A 22697-nucleotide genomic window follows, 5' to 3' on the forward strand; every position below is an offset into this window, starting at 1 on the left:
AAAAAAACCTAAGCAAAACTTTATTTAATATAGAATTAAAGATGACGAACTCCATTATCTTTTCATCAAAATTACCTAAGTTTTTTTTTTCCCCCCTTTTTTTTGTTGGTCTGGAAATTCCAGGGTTGAGATGATGTGAACCATGTGTCTACTCCATTTTGAGGGACAAAATTAGCCCCATAGTATGATTTCCCCCATTCTTTTTTCTTTTCACATTAGCCATTTCGATAATCTCTGTGGCATTTTATGAAAAACAGGTGAATGTTGAGAAGATTATAAATCTTAATTTCAAAACTATCAGCTATAGAGAACATAGAAGTACATTACGTGATATCTGATCCCAAATGAGGCACCTGCAATTGATGGATATAAAAACATTAGTTTATTTAATCCTACATCACAATTACCATGAAAAATATTTTAAAGACCTTGTAAAAGATGCAGAAAAAGGAGTAAGTTGTTGGTATCTGTCTTTTCATATGCTTGTAGTAAGACTATAATTTTAACACTCTTTCTTCTCTTTATCTGTAGGAAAAAAAGAACTTTTGTCTGACCATTGTTCAGATAAGACAAAAGAGCTTCTCTTGAAGCTTAACCCTATTTCTGTGAAAATTAAACAAGAAAAACAGACGAAAAAGTAAGACAGTGATTAAAAAAACACAGCTTTGGTTTTGTTTTCAGTACTGACATTACTTTACAATCTCACTCTTGGAGAAAGACATTCAAAGCACAGAGTCTGGCTCAACCAGCACAAAACATGGCAAATATAAACCAATATGTCTGTTTCACATTTTCTTAAGAGTCCATTTTTAGTCACAGATTTACATCAACATTACAAAAGATGGGAATTCCTGTTGATCAAGTCTGCATGCTTAAGCAGAAAGTTTAAAAAAAAAAAAAAAAAAAAAGAGAGAGAGAGAGAGACAAACAGCTGTCAAATCATGCCAGGATACAGTTTTGTTGATACTTACATCCAACAATGTGGTCTTATTTCTAATCCTGTACTACTATTGTTCATGAGGGATTATCTTAACAAGATAAGAAATCTTAACATCAGTGACTAATACCAGTACATCTTTTAGCTTTTAACAGTAGATGCTTATTGAAAAAAGTCAGCTAAAGTTATATCAGGTTGATCAGGACTTACTGGTTTGGCTGTTGTACAGGAAAGGAGCTGTACAACTGTACTGCCAAAAACAATGAAGTGAAACGTGATTAAGGATTTTTTTTTTTGCAAGTATTTTAAGGATGACTAGCCAGAATGAAAGAAACTACCTTATTTCAGCATTCAGGATAACAATACCTTTTTTCCCTGGATATACCACCGTATAGAGAATGGCATTTTTCACTAAATTATTTTAATGATTTAGAAGATTTTTGAACATATACAAAAATGAAAACTTGGAACTGCAAGTAAAGGGAACACAAGCTGCCCACTCAGCTGCCTTCAGGTTAATGAAAAACAAAGGAAAAATTTCTGCTCATACTTCTTTACCTTCTCAAGATAAAAACATCAACTATTTTTATAGGATGCAGCTAACATCTGTCCACATGTTTTTAATGCACCAATAATACAACAATTAGTTCAAGCTTATCTTTCCAAAGTATTTTAAAATTAGAAATTACTTGATACAAAATCATCAAAATAGACTCTTCAAATTATGGTTCACTCTCACTATGTAATATACTACTTAGGTACTGGACAAACATTCTCACAAATGGAACAAAGACTTTTTTTTTTTTAAAGATAAACTAATTGGACTATTGGTTTACCTGTGGTTCCTATCTCAAAGCTTCTTGGCTGAGAATGGGTTTAATGATTACCTTTTATAACCTATGTACTTAAGCTGCTGCTGCTGCTTCTGCGTATTTTGGTTTCAGATATGGACACGTCTTGCTGTCTAACTGGCTGGTAAATCTAACGGGAGAAATAAAGAAATCCACTATACAAGGATTCCTGGACCCAATTAACGCCAAACAAATATAAATAAATAAGGTAAGTGAAATTATGAATTGCTAAAAGACAATGATTAGAACATTCTAAATACATAACTTTAAAGAAAGAAGTTGGGCACAAAGCTGTAATAAAATTCAGTGACCCAAGCCCTGCATTCCTTACGTGGGCAATTTTCTGTTGTAGGTTTAATCTTAAAAGTTGGATTCATGACAGTCTCTTCTACAAATCTTTAATTCAAAAAAACCTGGCTGTCTTTATAGTCCAAAAGTTTCTGAAGACCAGCAGTACTGAGATAAGTGTTCTGACAATTTGAAATGCTACACTTTTGTAGCCAAGAATTACCGGATACTAGCCAAGTTGCCTGAACATGATGCATTCCTGAATTACTGTCTGCGTAACTGCAAAATGATCTTCGACATTCAGATTCTAGTATTTATAGCTGTAGGGTCTGAGGAGAGAAGACACTTTTGACTGAATCAACTTTTGAGAATCAGGTCCTAACCTGATCGGTTCCCTTCACCATCTCGGGCTGTATTTTATTCCAATACTATGGGCAACAAGCAAAACCCCCACACCCCCAAGTCTAAGTTTCAATTTGAAAACAAACTGTTTACATTCCAATTCTAAACAGAACAAAATGTTCAGTAGAAGACATTCACTGCGAGTCAACATGGAGAAGACTGGCGATTCTTTCTGAGACAAAGAGCTGCTAATTAGACAATTACAGCAGACAACACTTGGTTTAGCAGATACTTACATCTCCAAGGAAGTGGGACAAGGCTTAATTTAACGAAGATCAGAAAGAAGGTCTCCTAGATAAGAAAACAGACCAGCTTTTGGGAGAAAGATTAAATCTGTCTGGGCCTCTGGAGGAATTCAAAGGAGGGACTAGCTATAAAACCTAGATTGTTCCAGTAAGGACATCCTCTCAACTGAACATAACCTGAGACAGAAGATAAAGACATTCACTGCCAGGTGGGTATGAGGAAAATCCACAGCAAGTCAGTCGGATGAGGTGAAGTAGTCCTAACGCCTCTCTGCTTCCACCTCCGAGTAGGTAGCAAAATGGAAGTCCTTTGCCTGTGAGCGAGAGTGTGTGTTACGCGTATGTTTTCTGGCAATACTTACCTACACTATTTTAGACCCATATCTATCAGCAAAACTCAAACAAACATTAATATGCTGGACTGATATTTTGTTTTTATTTCTTTAGAGATTTCAACAAGTAAACCAAATGGGAAAAGAAAGCTTGAGAAAAAGAAAAGGAGAGAACAACGGAAAAGAGGATGGAGAATCCATTCAGAGTCATGAACCCCAAACGATGAACCTACAAAAGCAGGCAAAACTTTTTCTTTTCCCCATTCAGTCCGCGTGCGTGTGAAGGGCTGGCAGAGGGAGGCAGTCGGGGTTATCTGTTCACATGCATCATCATACAAAAACTGCAACTGTATCCCAATTTAGCAGTGATGCACTAATGTCGTGACGGTGTGGTTGGTTTACACTTTAGGAAACTGCTAATTACCAATTAAATAGCTCTGATATAACACAATTAAAAAGTAAGAATAGGTTTTTTTGGTTTTTTTTTTTTTTTTTTTTTTAAGTCTTTGAATTATTTTTCTGTCTGATAACTTCAAAGTTGATCAAATGAGATGCTTCATAGATTTTACTGTTTCCTTCTACATGTACTTCTTAGAGGCTGAAGTGGGTTGTTCAGCTCGTTGCTTCTGAAAGTTTGTTAGTGTTTATAGCCATAAAATAGCCACTGGTACAGAAAGACAAGTGAAAATTTGTCTCCTCCAGAAAACTACAGATGCTTTAGAAAACAGATGTGCCACCTGCTCTCAGGAGGGAGTGGAATTCCTCTTTATGTTTAAGTAACCTGGAAAAAGATTCTCTATGTGGTTTTAGTTTGGTGCCAAGACTGGAAGAGTACTGATGTTATTAGACTAGCCATAACTAACAGGAAAATTTAAGTAGCCCATGCCACTGTTTTTTTAGCAGGAGATGCCTCAAGTTTTAGTAGTTTCATGTAACATGTAGGTGACTACAAAGTGAGGAGAACATGATCTTTTCACCACCTAGCAGTATCAAGACAATTCCTGTGCACAAACACCTGAAGCAAGGAGAGGAAAACAACTGCTGAAAGAACAGAAAAACAAGACTGCATCTAAGAAAGCAAATTTCTGAAGCTTAGAAGATTCAGATTCTTCAAGTGCTCGTAAAAGAATTTCAGTGTTTAATCAAAGAGTGGAAAGGGGATGTTCTCCTATACAAGGTTAGATCTGAGACCCACATAATCCAAAAGACGGTTTAATAAAGCAAATACACAGGAAGGCAAAGTCCAAGTAACCGTACTTTTGGAAACAGCAGACTATGCCACACGATGCGCGTGCACCTTGGAAAGAAGAAAGAAACTTCACGTAGTTTAATATATTTCTTTGGAGAAGCTGTATGTTGAAAGCTGAAAAAAACAAAAAGTCAGTGATGACAATTACTGTAATTGTATTATGCCGAAAATTATTATTAGAAATTACTTTACCAAAATGTCTCATTTTATTTCAAGGTGGGCCTCATCAGTGGAATCTGTATGATTGTTGGTACAATTATTGGCTCAGGTATCTTTGTTTCTCCAAAATCAGTACTTGCCAATGTTGGAGCTGTGGGTCCTTGCTTAACCATCTGGGCAGCCTGTGGAATTCTTGCAACATTAGGTAAAGGAGTCAACAGATAATTTGAATCTTTGCTTAAATCCTTCTGTTTCTGCATACTACTCTCATTCCACAAATTAGCTAATAGCACTTAGATCAAAATCAATCATATCCTGAGGAGTGTAGCAGTACTTGGGCAAAAATTTAAAATATGTATTCTTTCTAAAAGAAAAATTAAGTTTTTAAAATTGTAAAGCCCATTTTCAGTTCATTTTGAAAGCAAGTTTTAGTTTTGCTTACTTCACTCACTAACTGTAATAAAGAGAATACTTTTCTACTTAAATCACAGGCAAAATATGAAATTTACCACCAGTGAGCCAGGTACTTCTGCTATTTTTCTACTTGTGTAACTGTGTAAATCTAATTCTAGTATCTGAAAATTTAGCACTAAGCACCTCAAAATACTTCAGGAAAACAAAAGGAATTCTTTGGCCATTGTGTCAGGTACATGGCATATTTATGCAAGATGACAGCTACAGCAATAAATCTAGAAGTAACATTGCATTTTAAAGCTGAGCTTAGTAGACATTTTACTTAAAAATTGTGCAGCAAGTCTATTTTTTTCAAGTTTCCAAAAGATAGGTCAGCCAGTGCAGTTGTCACTTAGGTGCTTCTTATAGTGTTGGTTTCTTTAACAGAAATCCAACATGAAATGAGAATGCCTGTACTTTCTTTGCTGAAGTCTCAAACACCAATAGTAGTAAATCCTGGGCTGTAACTTAAAAGTTTCAGTACATTTTTTTCCAGTTGCTCACAATTAGGATTTTATTTTGCATATATAGTAAAATGTACAAAAACATGAAGATTAATGATGCACTGTATGTATCCATTTCCTAACTTCTCTACCTATGAAAAAGTGATAATCTGTTCTAGCCAGTCATAGCTTAACAAGTGTATGAACTAAACCAGTAATAAATGCTGTTCTCGTTATTCAGGTGCACTTTGTTTTGCTGAGCTTGGGACAATGATCACAAAATCTGGGGGAGAATATCCTTACCTTATGGAGGCATTTGGCCCAATTCCAGCATTTTTGTTTTCTTGGACAAGCTTACTCGTCACAAAACCCAGTTCATTTGCAATCATTTGTCTCAGCTTCGCGGAATATGCATCAGCTCCTTTTTATCCAGGCTGTGATCCACCCCAAGTTGTCATCAAGTGTCTTGCAGCAGCTGCCATTGGTAAGATTCGTACTTTTTAAGAAAGAGACAAGATCCATAATTGCATAGCGATTTCCGTTTGGCCCCCATCAATGAATGCATTTCAGCATAGTGAGACTTCAGTAAGTTAATCTTCATGAAGACACCAGGAAGTGACCCTACACTGAAAACAACAGGAAACTTTGGAACACAGTATAGCAAGTCCTTCCCACAATAACTACTTCAACAACATATAAAAAGGATAGGTTTAAAAATGGTTTGTTCCTAGCCTAAGTTTCTTTTATTCTTTATTTAAAGATAGATACAGTTGTGCAATGAATGCTTATCTCTAGAAGAAAAAAAAAAAAAAAAAAAAAAAAAGACGTGTGGAGATACTGGTTTTGTATTTATCAGAATGCTGTGCAACTTCAATACTTTTTTTTTGTTAAAGGTACTGCCAAAATCTAATTCAGAAAACTGTTTTTCCTCACTATTTTAGAAGTTATCCAACAATAGTATGTTAAAAAAACTGTATTAATAATATAGACAAACAGTGGAAGGAAAAAGCAGTACAGTAAATATAGGGGGGGGGAGAAGGTTTTAAGAGGCAACTTTTCTTTCAATTCTGACAAATTTAACGCAGAAATTCATAAATTTATTTCTTTTAGTGATAATTACAATAGTGAATTCACTGAGTGTGAAGCTGGGAAGCTATCTCCAGAATTTTCTCACAGCTGCTAAAATGATCATTGTCACAATCATTATTGTAAGTGGAATTGTTCTCCTTGCACAAGGTAATTAAATATACTTTACTTGCAAAATTATTTTAGCTTCTGCTATGACCATTAAAAAACTTCCCATTGACAGAAGTGGCACAACAATAAGGCTCTCTTTATTCAGTGTTTTAGTTCCAGATCTCTTGGGAACTACGGTATTTTCTTTCAGAGAAGGGGGTGGGTGGGAAATGCAACACTGCAGATCAATTAATAAAAATTGGTATTAATTGATTTTAACAGTGAGATGTTTCAAATCATGGAACAGATGTTGAAATGTTTCTTCATTTGGCAGGGATTAAAGGAATTAATTTCAACACTGATCAGTAATCTACATCTTATTTGCAGGAAAAACTGAAAACTTTGAAGATTCTTTCAAGGACAGTAAAATTTCTGTTAGTTCTATCAGTTTGGCATTTTATAATGGACTCTGGGCATATGATGGATGGTAAGGTATCTTTACTAGAGTTAATGGTTACAGTTTAACAGCCTTTAACTGGTTTATTTTCTCCCTGTAGAACTCAAAAGATGTGACCTGAAAAAGCTAACACCCAAACTGTTATTAAGAGTCTCTTAATGAATTCTGGAAAAAGGAACACCGGTTTGGTTAAAAAAACAACCCACAAAACCCAAACCAAAATGAAACAAAAAAACCCACCCCCAAAACAAACTAAGACCCCAAACCCCTAAAACTCCCAAATCTTCAAGTTCCTGTTTAGTAGGGGAAGAAACTATACTAGATCCTGAAAGGGCTACTGCTTTGCTGCTGAAGGTGCTTAGCTACTGTGGTAATGAGAAGAACATAACACAGTTTAATTCCATTATGTTATGGAGAAACAGCCTTCCCAGAGCCCCTACAGGTTACTCCATCAAATTCCATTTCTGGTGAAATATGTAGTGGTGTTTGATTAGTACAGGAGAACATAAAAAAAAATTGTCAGAATTCATAAGGTTCAACTTTCAAATTTTTTCTTATTCAGTTTCATTTGGAATTAACGTAAAAACATTGAAGCCTTCTTCCCTGACATGCTTTCAATTTTAAATACCCACATCTATTTATCCATCATTATTTACCATGTTAGATTTAAGAAAACACTTCAAATTTGAAAATAATCTTATATGGATGGATTTAGGTTTTTATGTTCTACATACAGCATTTAATACTCAGAAAAGTGCTTTCTAGAATTATTTGCATAAGCAGCAGCTTATTTACTGGCAGGAATATGTAACTTCATCGGCCACAGTCTAGAAAATAGTTTAGATGTTTCATTTCCTGAAACTAAAGGGAATGTCAGTTGGCCTAGGGCTCTGTTGGCACAAATCTAATATCAAAGTCTGATCCATTAATGCTACTCTTAAATGTTCAAACTGTAAAAGTTTGCATATAGATGCATGTTTTGGAAGGAACTGATGTAAATCTTAAGTTACAACAAAGCAAGTTCCATTTAGATGCTTAAAACTGAATTTATTTTTAAATGGATTACTCTTTCAGGTTCTATTTCCAAGCTTGAGTGTCTCAACTCAGGCATGTAAGCATGCTAATTCAGACATTCACCTAGATTTTTTTAAGGGGGCAGGGAAACTGGTGTCTAAAGAATTATTTCAATATGTAACCACCAGGCACTGACATTTGAAAATTAGCCTGTTGAACTGTAAATACCGACTCCTCCTCACATTTTCAGAAGTGGATGAGTAAAAATCTTGTTTCTATCTGGTCTACATGCTCTAGCAAAAATGAGTATCTGGAAATTGTAATTTTGATAAATGTAACCCTTAAAAAGGTTTTCATGCCAGTTTTCTAGACAATATGACTTACAAAACAATTGTGAAACATTAGCAGACTTGCTTCAGTCCTTGCAATGGGTATGCTTGTGCTTTTAAGACTTAGATATTGCAAAGCTTGAAGTTTGAAGGCAATCTTGTAAATTTGAGATAAATGTCTGCCAAATTTTTGGTTTGTTATTCTGGGATATTTTATCTAAGGACTAAGACAATCTCATTTCTAAATCTCAAGAGATACTTCTGAAACTGTGAGGAGAAAAAGATAATGGAGGAAAAGATGGTAAACCAAGAGGCTGGTATTTGGATAAGAAGCTCACATAGTTCTTTGTCTTGCAGTTTTACCACTTAAAAGATGGGTTGTACCTTTTTTTTTTTTTTAACTGAAGAGGTAAAAACCAGTAACACAAGAAATAACACCTGACTTCATTAATATATCAGTATTTCAACATCTGACTGCTAATAACATTGTATGCATATTTTTCCTTCCAGGAATCAACTCAATTACATCACAGAAGAACTTAAAAATCCTTACAGGTAAAACTATGTAGGAAAGCAGTGTTTCTAATGACAAAAATCAAACATTTAATATTTTTGTACAAGCAGGCATATATTTTCGTTTGTTTTTAAAAGCAATGGTTATTCAAGGTTTGAGCACTAACAGACAAAACTAATTAGCATCTATTACAGGCTTCATAGATTTGCATTTTTCCTTTTTTAAAATTCTGATTTCCATGGCTCTACAATAAAGAAATGCAAGTACACCTGAAGAGCATATGAGGAAAATTAAAAGTCCATAGTTTACTAAGACAACTCTACCAGTGATATAGCAATGTTGATGGAGTCTTACTTTTGCGTTCTTTAGAAATCTACCGCTATCTATAATTATTGGAATCCCCTTGGTTACAGTTTGTTACGTTCTGATAAACATTTCATATTTCACCGTAATGACTTCAACAGAACTCCTGCAGTCCCAGGCAGTTGCTGTGGTAAGCCACTTTATTTTATAATAGAGCATCTGAAGAAGGCTGTGTGTATTGAAGTCATGAGCAAAAAGGAACCTGTAACTTTTCTTAAGATACAATCAATTTCTGTCTAAGCTGTCACTGTCACCTTTTCCCCCCCCATTATCTACTGTTATTTCTTCATCTAAAAATTATTTCAGTAATTCTTAAACAGTAGTTCTGTCATATCCCAAGGAAAAAAACAAAAGGAAGTGAAAGTAATGCAGTGTTCAGCCAACATTTTGTAAACACTGCAGCTCAAAGGTTGACAGTTTTCCATAGGCACCAAAAATATGGAAGGAAAAACAACATCTGACTGCTACTTTGCCCTTTTCAGTGTTTCCAGTATTTCTGAGAAACAAGCACATGCAAAATGACAGTAGATCAAAGTTTGTCATTCTGGAGACAAGAGCAAGTAGTCCATAATTCACTTCCTTCTTACTCTGGCTTTTTTTTCTTAACAAAGCTAAGAAATATCCTTTTTACATTATTGCAAGACATACTATTACAGATAAAAATCAAAGATTATATATATTTCTGAAATCTTAAACACATCTGTCCCTTCAGTTCTACTTGGTAAATTTTCCGTGCGACATTTGTCTCCAAAACAACTGCTGAGAGCTCATGCAGCAATTTTTCCTAATGTTAGTTTTTGGGGAAAAACAGTATGTGACATGCATGCAAAATACAGTGTAGCACAGTGAAGTAGTACACTAATGTAGAAATACTTAAAAATAAAATGTTTTAAAATGTAGAACTTGGGTGCATTTCAGCATCTTGTTTGCACCAAGAGGTACAGCAATGGGATATACCAAGTTATATCTTGTTTAATAACTAGTCCTCTTCAATATACCACTAAATTTACAATCTGAACAACACACATCAGCTAGCACTAAACTCAGACTAAATTAACAACAAAAACTCAGAACTGCCACTAAGCACTACAAAGGCAGCACAGCGAAGAGCAAAAGGAGGAGTGCACTGTATTAAAAGGTCTATACATCTATAAGCAGACTTCTTGCTTAGCACCAAGTTCCTACTACTGGACAAAGAAACAACACTGATATTACACTTGTGCAAAACCAGAACTCTTTATGCTGGACCTACTAAAAAAGTTAACCACCCCCAACTAAAAACCCAAACCCTACCTGTCAAAAAAGAGTTTTAATTCAAATTCATTTACTGTAGATCAACATACCTGCATTAGATCTAATCTACCCTGCAGTAGCAACTAACATACCATGGCACAGGTAAACACTGAAGTGTAGTGAAAGACCTTATCAAGTTTGTCCTTTAACTTGTTCACCCGTAAGGCCTAGGTTGTCATGCAGTCGCTACTAGCGTTACTCCTATATAGGCTGAAACCAGCTTGGGTATGCATGGCGCTCTGCAGCAATGCTTTTCGTTTTGCAGACACATCCCCAAACCAGGTGTCTTTAACAGAATTTAATTTCTGTATATTTGACATCTGTCTCCCAGTGTTTCCTAAAGATGCTGCATCTCAAACACCATGACAACAGGATTCCACTCTATAAAGGAGTGGCTCATGAATTAATCCAGCTCTTTGTTTGGCAAAGCATTCTTTAATAACTACACAAAATATACGACATGTTTTTATTGGTAACATACCTTAGATACCCATTTACTGTACTTTTAAAGAGGCTCCAACACTACTGAATATGCCATATGGTAGTTAAAATGACAAAAATGATTAACTTTGATCCCATATCCCAGACATTCGGAGATAGAGTCCTTTATCCAGCCTCTTGGATAGTTCCTCTCTTTGTGGCCTTTTCTGCAATTGGATCTGCCAATGGGACCTGTTTTACTGCAGGCAGGTAAGCTCCCATTCTAAATATCTTAAAATAAAAATTTTTAAAGGATGGAAAAAATTTATATATACACTTTTGTATCTACACACATAAAGATAGATTCTTCTGATCCAGATGTACAAAATGTAATTAAGTACCTGCAAATCTAGCTACATTGTTTAATCTTCAAAAAGAAACAGTGGCTATGCATGTTTGAAAAATTAGAAAATAAGGTCTCCTATTCTTAATTCAAAGCAGATACAGCACAATAGGGTTTTTTTTTGACCTCTCAACAAATGTAAAGCTAAGAATCAAACAGTTAAAAAAACTACCAGTAAGAACACGACTACACCAGTAATGATAAAGATAAGTAATTGTAAAGAGAAGCTATTCCTATCAGTTGTTCAATGCTTCCATTTACTATTTCAAAATATTTTAAAATTTCAAATGCATCCGAATATGATAGGGCTGTAAAGACCAACTTTTCTGACAGAAGGTTGTCAGTGTAGTTTTTTGATATGGAGCAAATTAAAAAGGAAATAATTAATTAAAAGAGACACAGTAGCTAACATTTAATTTAAAATTATTTTGGAAAAAATGCAAACTAATGATTCTGAAATTAGTTTCAGGTTCACTAGTTTAACACTGGTTATTTCCCGTACTTCAGTGTACTACAATACTCCTTAAATCCCATTGCATATCAAAGGAAATACTGACAAAATTATAGTCAGATGTAGCCACACAATAAAACAAACCTGAAAATGAATGTGGTTTGTTTTTTTTTTAGTAATGTCAGTTAAAATCTAGGTGCCACACTAACTCAATTGCCTTGTTTTTATTTTGTCAGACTTGTTTACGTTGCAGGTCGTGAAGGGCACATGCTAAAGGTGCTATCTTACATTAGTGTTAAGCGTTTAACACCAGCACCTGCTATCATATTTTACGTAAGTATATATTCTAAGTACAGAAAAATTATCAACAAAAATTCTTCATACATGCTTTCATGATTTCTTACCAGCAATCTTGACACATATCTTTGACTATCTAGACAAGAAAATTGCTAAATACATATTAGGAAAAAAGACTATATAAAACCCCCAACTTCTCAATTTGAACAGTTTCATTCCAGAACTGGATTTTAAAATTAAAATGTTTAAGAATCCACAGCATGAAAACAAATTAAAAAGTTAAATGAATGATTAGTATTAGGCAAATCCTTTCACCGGATGTGCCTGAAAGCAAGCTATCGCTACCCTATTTGCTCCCTGTAAGAATGCATTTACATCTCACTAAAAAAAATTCTATTCAGTGAATACATTTAAAAATAAATCTAGAATACCTTGTTATTTTTATTTTAACCATTTATCTTCAAGGTAAAACAAGATAAATTCAGAATTCAATTGCTCTATCGACTCCCAGCAACTTTAATAACCTAAAAATATATTTAGTATCTTCACTTACTCCAAGATACGCAGTCAACAAATTAACGCACACAAGTTTTAAGTCTTTTGACTTAAAATGGAATTAAGACTGCGCACAAAAATAAACACATGTTGGCAGGATGTGGACACTATCTTTAAAGGTGTTGCAATACACTTACCCAAATGTTTAAGCAAAAGCATTCACAGATCATACTCTGGAACACCATAACACACTGACACAAGCAAAATTCAGCCTTCTTATTATAACAGACTCTATTAATTTTTGTTTTCATTTTTAGGGGGCCATTGCTATTATTTATATTATCCCTGGTGACATTGACACACTCATAAATTATTTTAGTTTTGCAGTCTGGATATTTTATGGTTTAACTGTACTTGCACTCATCGTTATGAGGTTTACAAGAAAGGAACTCAGAAGACCAATCAGGGTGAGTTCAGCATTCAATATGGGTTTTCCTCCATTCCCATAAATACTGAAACACTAACTCATCCTAAATATTTGGATATTTAAACAACATTCTCAGGCAGATGCCTCCTTGTTTGTTTTTTAACCCCCTTACCTGAAACCTAGCCATTTATTTGTAATTCTTCTCTTTGTTCCAGTTTTGCACTAGGACAAAGCTCATAAGGACTGGGAAAAGATTACGCAATGTTTATTTTTACTTGCACAGACCACGGGCATAAGCCAGATTTTCAGGGATGGTAAACTGCAGTCAGCAGACTACCACTGAAAGAGTACCTGAAATAAGGCCCCAGGTCATTGCACTGGAGGCAGGTCCCAGATTCATTAAAATGCAAATTTTTAAACAGCAATTTACAATACAAAGAGACCTTGGTCAATGATTTAGCAACAGAGTTTTCCCTATCCATATTCATGCTACTCTTTCAAGTGCCCCATCTAATTACAGAAATATTAAAAGGAAAAAATGCATAAGGCCATGAAAATATTCTTCTTTCATATGTGCAACTTCTGTAAGAACAGCAAAAGAATAAACAAGTAATTTTGTGCTTTGTATCTTGCAGATACCCATCATCATTCCAGTCATAGTGACATTAGTCTCTATTTTACTGGTATTGGCACCAATCATCAGTGCACCTGAATTGGCCTATTTGTACTGTGTTTTATTTATACTTAGTGGACTTATAGTTTATGTACTTTTTGTTCATTTTAAATTCAACTGGCCCCAAAAAATATCAAGTAAGTATACCTTGGATAGCCAGCTCCAAATTCAACAAAACATTGCTAAGTTTTAGATTAATGACCATAATGAAGCTCATTATATGGTCCATCCCATCTAAATCACATGAGCAGGGTGTGGAGGGAGGCAATTTTCCAGGCATATAGTGAGGGGCATATAGTGAACTTCACTGAAGATTGTGATTTTACTCCTTCCTGTGGAAAAAAGTGATGTCTGACTTCAGGAAAAACAAAACTTAATTCACAAAAGAGCAATATACATCACTGTAGTAGCAAAAAGAAACTGACTTTTAAAATGAACAGAACTATTTTATCTCTAAAGTTAGTTTTTCGATTGTCCGTATCTCAAAACATTGCTTTAGCCATTAACTAAACATTAGCAGACATACATTCTTATGGCACAAAACAGTGTGCTTTGAGTTCAGGTTATCAATTTTACTATACTTACTAAAGAAAACATTAACAGCATTAAGACCAAAAATAATCACAGTGCTGCTGAGTAAAGTAAAAGCTGCAAGAAACCAGTATGACCATTTATAAAATTATTTTGCATAGTCACAAGAGAAACTCTGTGCAATTATCTCAGGGAAAACAGGATACATAGATATTTCTAAAAGGGTAAGTGGAACCAGCTGAAGAGAACAGAATTAGTAGTTCTACAGACATTAAAAAAAAAAAAATCCATTATCTGTCTCTCCTGCCCCCTGGATTATTAAATATTATATAATTCTGCAATTAGAAGCATTGTACTCTAACAAGAGCAAGTTTAGAAACCCTGGAATGTTGTAGCTTGGGTCTTAAGATTGTTTTTATTCCTCTCGCCTTATTTTTTGAGATACGAATACAGAAAAGACAGACAACTACTCACAAGGACAATTTCTTCACTTAGAAAAATAGTGTAAGTCTGAATAGAAATACTGTTATCTCATAAAGCCTCTAACAACAACTTTTCTTCTCAGAGCCCATCACTATGCACCTTCAGATGCTTTTGGAAGTTGTTCCAGCAGAAGACATTACTGAATAAAAATTCTTGTATGTACAAGGTTGTTTTTAAGTGCTATACTGGTTGAAGGAGATTCAATTTAGTTTGGCACACATTTATACTTTTGAAATTGTTATGTTCATACTGGTGTATTATTTTTTGCAACACTTTAATACTTGAAAAACGTTAAATATATTAAGAATAAGAGATTTCTGAGCCAGATTACAGTGTCCAACAGAGCTGTTTTCTTTGTTTGCTAATACATTACAGTATCTTGTTTTCTGCATTAGAACTACTCAAAATAAACAAGAGGAACTTTTCAGTTATGAAGATGGCAAAACTTACCAGCAACACTGTCAAGATGCTTTTGATCATGTTGCTGAAAGAACAAAGCAGCTGTCATTTACAACATCACATTCAACAGGCTACATGGAAAGCACAGAAATAACGTAAAACCAGACTAACCCATTCTCAGTTTCTCAGACCAAACGCTAGCTATCAAAAAACTGAAGGACTGAGGAAGTGCGAATCAAATAAAAATGGAAAGCACAGTTGACAGGAAAAGAGGTGGCTTTTTTTTTTTTTTTTTAAATTAAAACAAGAATCAATTAAAGGTTAGTTTCTCAGGTATCCGTTTTTTCCAACACCACCCAAGTTATAGAACAGTGAATAAATGCCACAAAAATTACCCTCATCATGAAAGTGACTTTACAGAGGTAACTTCATCACCCTAGAAACACTCCATTTGGTAGCTGATGAAAATAAAATACAAAAAATAGATACTACATTAACATATAGATGGAAGCAGTTTTTCCTTTTCCTGCCCAAGAAACTTACGGATTCTAGGTAACATTCTTTACTACTATATTCCCTCTGTGCAAATGGATAAAGAAAGGATTTTTAGCAAGTCACTTGTCAATATTTTAAAGTGATTAATTTGAGAAGGACTGTTTATACTGAAAGCACAAGTCCTCTCAACAACTTCCAAGCACATTCATCCTAAATATATAACACAAGACTATTAGGCAACTGGCTTGAGATCCTAAGTCCATCCTAACTCTAGCCTAGCAAATTCAACTACAGAAGCTATTTCTATCATCCTGCAGCTACAAAGAAACAAATAAAACTTAAGCTCCTATATAATTTCATTTTGGATCTACCTACATGGAAAAGCAATACCAAAAGGTGCATATAAAAACAATGGGTTCTGATTCATTTGAAGGAGATTTTGTCATTATTGTCATATCCATGAAAATACCAGTTTCATGTGCAATCAGGGTAAAACAAAAGCAAAAAGAGGGTTAAGAGTGACTAAGGAAAGCAATGGAGAACAAAAAAAAATTGTAATTATGTCATTACATATAAAGTGCCTACTTGCCACAGTGTTTTGTCCCAGTCGCACTATTACAACTGCTGTTCCACTACTCCAGTTGCTAAAAACATCACTTTAAACAGAAGAACCATAAGGTTCAGGGAAAGACCAAAGGAATAGAAAACTTGTATGAGGAATGAATATCTACAATTTTGAAGGCTGAAATGGAGACACCTGATTGGGGATGAGGGGAAATATGACAGAGGTTCATAGGCATATAGTGTCATAAAGTGACAAGAAAATGGGAAAAGCAAGCTATCTGTTCCAGCTACAGAAGGTACAGGATTTCAAGCAGACGGAGCAGGGATAGCTTCAAAACACAAAGATATTTCTTCACAAAATATGTTGTTTGACTACTGAATTCCTTAGTGCAGGAGAAACGGTAGAAGTTGACATACGTTCCAAAATTCAACCGAACTAATTCAAGTAAGTCCACAGAAAACACCTTCCTCATGAAGACCCTGATCAAAAATTGCTTGAGGCCAAAAGAATATTCTTGGAATGTACTGCTACATTTTTTACATGGTTCTTTATAGACTGGCTCTTGGCAGCTGCTAAGAACATTATGACTAAAACTAGCTTTTGCTTCTACCTCATATAAGGCGTCTTATTTTTCAAACAAAAATTACAGGTAATTTATGTCTATTAAATAACCCACTAGATTTATCTACCAGCAGAAAAATCACCTTACATTATATTTAGATATCAGACAAGTCAAAGAACAAAACACGCAAAGGAAAAAATCCTGCCCCATCACTCTTTCTTTTTTTTTTTTAATTAGGTGATTTGACAGTCATCTCTGCATCATAATGCAGAACAAGACCAAAATACAGTTACATTAGCTATTTCCTTAAGTACTTTTACAACTGTTACAGCTTTGCAAGTACCTGTACCCAAGTGAAAGTTGTATGTAAGCTCAGTTGTATTCAGGTTCCCAACAGCACTAAATTTTTTAGCCATACATCAACAATTACAACTGTTTCTGTCACATGGTGGTTTTCCACTGGTATAAGCAATATTCTTAAATATACAGAAAGAAGCAGCTTTATTATATGCTGATACTAGAAAACCTGTAACTGCCAGTGTAAACATATTAATACAGTCCTCCTCCCATTCTTGAAGTAAAGGCATCCCAATGTTCCTTGAAAGAATAATCCCCAACAAGCAAGTATATTCTTCCTAGTCAAGAATACAACAATATTTTAGGCTTCTTAAAATAAATCTGTAAAGTCTCATCTCTATTCTAAATCACCATATAGTTACGTTGGGGAAACTAACGTGCTTTAAAAGCTACAGATGCAAAGAGATCGATACCAGATTAATTTATTATAAATATATTTTACATCACTATTTTGCTGCAAAATGTTCTGGATGTGCACAAATCTAACAGCGAAAAATTATTTACTGGAAGATGGTATATTAAAAGGCAAAGCCTTAGTGCTAAACAGACAAAATTTTATTGTTCATTTGCAAACAAGAAAAGTTTTAGATACATGAAATGAGAGGGAATGAAATAAGAGCATTCATGAAAAGTGAAAATGTCAAACTGAAAACAAATACCAAATCTACTATCACAGTGCTCGTTCCACAAAAGCTGTACAGCAGTTAGTTACTACAGTGAGCTGCACTGTACAGTATTTCATACCAAGTCAACATGTTCCCAATCTAATGAAAAAAATTGCCACTGGAGTCGAGGCATCATTTCTTGATGCAGAACTGACAAATGTCATGATTGCCAACAAACTGATACTGTGTGAACGCGAAGGTTATGGTAGAAACAATCGACAGATCATCAGGATTTGTGAAACTTCAAAAATTACTAACTATTGCTAACACAGCAAATTCACTCAGATAAAGTAAACTAGAAGCTCTGTAATCGCTAATGAATTCAACTGCTTCATAACCCAAGTTTAAATCTTTAGATGTGTTTGGACAGCACACATATATATATGCACATCATCATTAAAGCCAACAATTTTAAAGTGAAGGCACAGGAAAACATACACAATGTTCTTCTATGGAGGATTTCTTCAGATTGTCAGAGCCCAAAGCTAAGGAGTTGGTTTGCTATTTTCCTCCTAAAATTAAGGACAGTTCTGCAACCTATGTGTTTAGTTTCATCAATTTTAGTGGAAAAAACTCATGCAAGAGACACTATTTTGAAGCATAATTCTTATCAGAGGAAAAAGATCTGTCTACAAATTACTCATCACTTTCTGTTTCACTGTCTTCTGAGGACTCAACCAATTCTTCCGTTACTGCAGCAGGGCAATACAGTTTTTTAGTACCTAGAAGTAATTAGCAAAGTAACATTTATAAAGCAAAAAAACCCAAGAGCTTCAGAACAAATATGTAGTAGTATTAAAAAACCAAAACCAAGACAAACCCCCACACTTTAGACTACAAACCAGACCAAAACACTAAAAAACTACTTCAAGCTGCTTTTTGTCTGTGCTATTGTGATAGAAAAATACCCTGCTGCCTACAGTTCACTATTAGAGGTCCTCTCATGTGTTTTCAGAGTATTTGAGCAAGCTAGCTAAGTGTCACATATCTGAAATAAACGATTGTTTCAAATATAGCCTATGCAAAAATAAGGATGCTAATCATTTTATGCATTATAAACACTGATTCGTTCATTCCTTACCAACTGGAAAAGGGCTTTTATCTTCAAAGTCTTCCCAGTGTTCAAAATCAAGAGAGACATGAGGATTCTGTTGACAAAAACATTATTTGAAATACCCACACTGACGCACAGTGAATTCAGTAACTCTCAAATTAATTTCCACTTCACCTTGTTCTTCAGTAATTTGCACCATGCTCCTTTTTTCTCTTTCACAAGAACAATAATAGCCTCTTTATCCTTAATCACACATGTAGACTTTTCTGCAAGTATATATTGATGCAGCTCCATGTCAGCCAAATAAAATTTGTCTCCTGAACAAGCACTACATTATAAAATAGTTTAAAAAAGTTAAATGCAAGCTGACAGTCAAACATTTTGTTTATTATACTTAAATTTCTTAAACCTACCTGAAAACCACCTTCTCTTTAGAGAACTCACATTTACAGTCAGCTACACTTGCTATTTTTACCTTCACGGTAACAGTCTCTTCATTTTGAAACCACTTTATTTCTGGATGAAAGCTAAAATAAAGGAGGTTTAATTGGATTTTTTCCAAAATAGAAAACAACTGAGTTTTAGACAAGCAGTCTCACATACAGTCAGAATTTTCCCATTAGGTTACAAACAACCAGCTAAGTTTCAGCATCTGTAGGTGTACTCAACTGTGATAATTTGACACTGAATAGCAGTGTCAGGAAAGCACATGATAGGACATCAGCCAAACTTGCTACAAAAGCTGCAATCTCAGTCTTTGGGGGAGCTCATCTACTAGTTCAAGTGGGGAGACACACTCCATTAACTTTGATATCTAAAGGAATCAAACTTACTGCCTCATTTAAGGATGCTATCATAGCCTAATCTTGAAATGACAAAGGAAAAGGTAACAGTAGCAAGACCAACCTCTGAAAGACAAAGTAAACTTTTCAACTGACCACAGACACAAATACACATTTCTCATCAAGATTTTCAACCACTTATTCCACAAACTTACCCCAAAATGCTGAAAGGTTTTAACCAGTGAAAGATAAATCCTATTAGCAGACTACAATATCCATTCACTCAGGTTAGTCCCCTTATCGTACCCTCAGTCATATCCAAACCCTCACTAACTTAACTGCTAAGCCATACCTCAACATGTATTACATAATGGAGAGGATCTTAAACTGTGCTAAGCCAAGCTGCAGAAGGAGATACATATGGACTCAATCACCCTACCAAGAACTTTTCCAATAGGCTAAATACAAAATACTTCCGGTACTCGCAAAGAAACTGTTAGTCACCCATAACTAGCATTAATAGGTAGAAGAAAAAGAATGAGCTACCAAAAGGGAAGCACTGCCTAGTCTCAAAGTGTGTAAGAAATTAAAAAACTTCTCAGGATCTGTTGACTTTGCCTGCAAACCACACCTAAGATGTCGTCCCTCAGCATATTCATAATCAAAAACAAACCTAGCATTCATTTCCACTGCATGCTTCTCAAATTATTTATCAACAGAAATTGTCCCAGCCACAAAGGAATACGGATAATTAATCCAATTTCAAACAAACAAAAACCCATCACCAACACCCACCCACCACACCAAAAACAAAAAAAAAAAAAAGGAAATGGGCCACAATTTTGTGTTGCAGACACATTCTCAGAATAAAAACAGATTTTTTTTTTTTTTTTTTCTTTTTAAGAACAGAATCATATTAAGGGGAGAGACACAATACTGATTCACCTCATTAAATACCTATACACAGAGACAGAAGGGTAGGAGTTACAATTTAGACCTCAAAATAGGACAGTCTTTGGTTAAAACATAAACCAGACAAGTGCAAGTCAGAGTTTAAACCCATGGACTGAGCTGAAAAAGTGTTTGTTTTCATTCACGTCCCAGTACTATGGTGTCTAATAAAAAGTTATGTATGTAGTTTCAACAGGTAGTGTTAGCTTCCAGGAGTAAGCAAAAGAGCAATTTAAATTAAGGAATTTACAAGATGATGTGTGTATATATACATATATATCTAACAGCAAGAGAAATCTCTCAAGCTCAACACCGATGTAACCGAATACTTCCACCTGTATTATACCTATTTACTCACAAAACAGACAATCTCAGTAAGGATGATTGTGCTGTTTGGCAGTTCACATTAAAAAGCAAGCATGCAAACAAATCACTCTGAATTTTTGTACCATTTATGCTGATGCAGGGTAGAGTCTTCTGTTTCCTTAGTTTGAGCTACACCATCTAAAAATAAGAAATCCAGAAAGATATTTTATACTTACCTATACTATAGAAACCAGATACTTCCAGAATACCCCAGTACCATCACAAAAATAACTTGCTAGCAATCAAATTACTACTGCAAGATTGTATTTGGCATTTATATTGGGTACTTCCTATTTGGAAAGATTTAATAAAGTTAATAATGCAACTGAAAAGAATACTATAGTTGGTATGAGAAAATTAAAAAAAAAAACATCAAAAAATGCAGTTTTCCAAGGTCAGGTAAAGGTTTCAAGACATTATTTATTTGAAACCTGAAACATGTCACTTTAGAAATTGAGTAAGCGTTTCAGGGATGAAACAACTAATACTGATGTTACCATCACAGCTTGGAACATGGCAGTACAGTCACTCTGCTACATCAGGAAAAAAAGCCTTCTGTGATAAGCACTCCAGGATCTTATTTGACTTCTGTCTGCTGAAACTTTTTAATCACTCAGTTTTCATTGCTCCAAACTAACATGCCAGCTGCTGCTAGATCATCCTCTGTCCCCTTTCTATCACTGACAAAGCCATGTGCTTTTAAGCTTCTACTGACTAAATACCACATCCTTGAGCATTAGATTAAAAAGGAAAAAAAAAAACCTCCCAGAGAACAATGCTGTTATTTACTTCATATTTCAAGATTTCAACCTCCTTAAACCTTATGGCCTTTGACAGGAAAATGCTCATCCTCTCCACAGGAGAGATTTCCTGCTCACACATTCCATTCAGAGCCAAACAATTCTGAGTCTCTGAAGTACAGAGTATTTCCCAAGTAGTAATACAGCTATATTAACAGGGCTTACTCTCGCAGCATCTCCAGGCTGCTAACTACAAAGTATTTGTGGCTTATTGTAAACATTAGCTATATGGTGCTATTCTGTACACTCAGAGAAGTCTGCATTTGGTGAAATGACTTTTCAGTTGACATTTAAGCAGCTAAATTTAATTAGGTTTTTTAAATTTTTGGAAATAATGAAAAGGTTTACCACACTGATGATCCCCAAAAGTAATTTTAGAAGAATTACAGTTTTCAGTAGAATTTTCTTGTATCGACATATTCTGTGGATTGGACACATTCTTTGGACCAGCTGTATCCTCCTTTATGCTTCTGAACACAGAAAAAGACATTTTTAAAAGAAAGGGTTTAAATATGTTTAATATTGAAAGGATTCTAAACCATAGTTGGAAATTCTTTTGAAGTTACGTTTTTCTTTGTAATATATACAAAAAATATAATAAAATGCACTTCTAGCAAACCGTGAATCTCACCACAGGGTTGCTGAACTTCAGTAACTCAGTAAGAAGCATTTATACAGAAATCCAAGTTAGGAGAACATTTAAAATTCTGATGGTACCAGCATTTCCTTTGAATTACAAAAATCTATTTGCATTACTGTGTGTGATAGACCTAGATAGGAAAATTATTCCCTTTCACAAAGAATTCCAGTAGGTCTGGGAGCTTTTTGGTTGTATTTCATTTTGACTTGGAAAAAGTAAAAATTTCAGAATACTCAAAGTTCTTCACCTATTACTAAGAGACCTCTGGTTTTCCAGCTGTACAGCTAGGGGCTTCACTAGCTGGACTCAAGATTCAGGAAACACTGCAACAGAGCCAAACTACTTGAGAGCTCAGAGATAGGCACCATGACCCTCT

At 34.8% G+C, this 22697-nt stretch overlaps 2 protein-coding genes across 7 annotated transcripts in view; one reads left to right on the plus strand and one right to left on the minus strand.

Annotated features, from left to right (window-relative positions):
* Positions 1–446: 446 nt before the first annotated feature.
* Positions 447–15397, plus strand: SLC7A9 (solute carrier family 7 member 9). Of its 5 annotated transcripts, none has more exons than XM_030026406.2 (14): positions 447–1996; positions 2589–2932; positions 3171–3296; positions 4521–4668; positions 5601–5843; positions 6470–6595; positions 6923–7022; positions 8846–8890; positions 9219–9342; positions 11092–11195; positions 12016–12112; positions 12889–13038; positions 13634–13808; positions 14768–14847. In XM_030026406.2, the coding sequence occupies exons 3-14, from the start codon at positions 3192–3194 to the stop codon at positions 14830–14832; spliced, it is 1482 nt and encodes a 493-aa protein (XP_029882266.1). In that variant the 5' UTR covers positions 447–1996; positions 2589–2932; positions 3171–3191; the 3' UTR covers positions 14833–14847. The 5 variants fall into 5 exon arrangements, with proteins under 5 accessions (XP_029882266.1, XP_040982249.1, XP_040982250.1 ...); XM_041126315.1 differs by having other exon boundaries at positions 2603–2932; XM_041126316.1 differs by having other exon boundaries at positions 2606–2932.
* Positions 15398–17576: 2179 nt separating this feature from the next.
* Positions 17577–22697, minus strand: part of TDRD12 (tudor domain containing 12) — a 39185-nt gene continuing 34064 nt past the window's right edge. The window contains exons 25-31 of one of the 2 annotated variants that reach the window (XM_030025786.1): positions 22035–22151; positions 21379–21386; positions 20965–21019; positions 19196–19309; positions 18957–19110; positions 18810–18876; positions 17577–18450 (exon numbers count right to left, since the gene is read on the minus strand). In XM_030025786.1, coding sequence (XP_029881646.1) covers positions 18365–18450; positions 18810–18876; positions 18957–19110; positions 19196–19309; positions 20965–21019; positions 21379–21386; positions 22035–22151 — 601 coding nt within the window. In that variant the 3' untranslated portion in view covers positions 17577–18364. Of the gene's footprint in view, positions 18451–18809; positions 18877–18956; positions 19111–19195; positions 19310–20964; positions 21020–21378; positions 21387–22029; positions 22152–22697 lie in introns of both variants that reach the window. The other variant, XM_030025785.1, reaches the window with a different exon arrangement.

This window comes from Aquila chrysaetos, chromosome 9 (genome assembly GCF_900496995.4).
Source record: "Aquila chrysaetos chrysaetos chromosome 9, bAquChr1.4, whole genome shotgun sequence".
Classification (NCBI taxonomy): Eukaryota; Metazoa; Chordata; class Aves; order Accipitriformes; family Accipitridae; genus Aquila; species Aquila chrysaetos.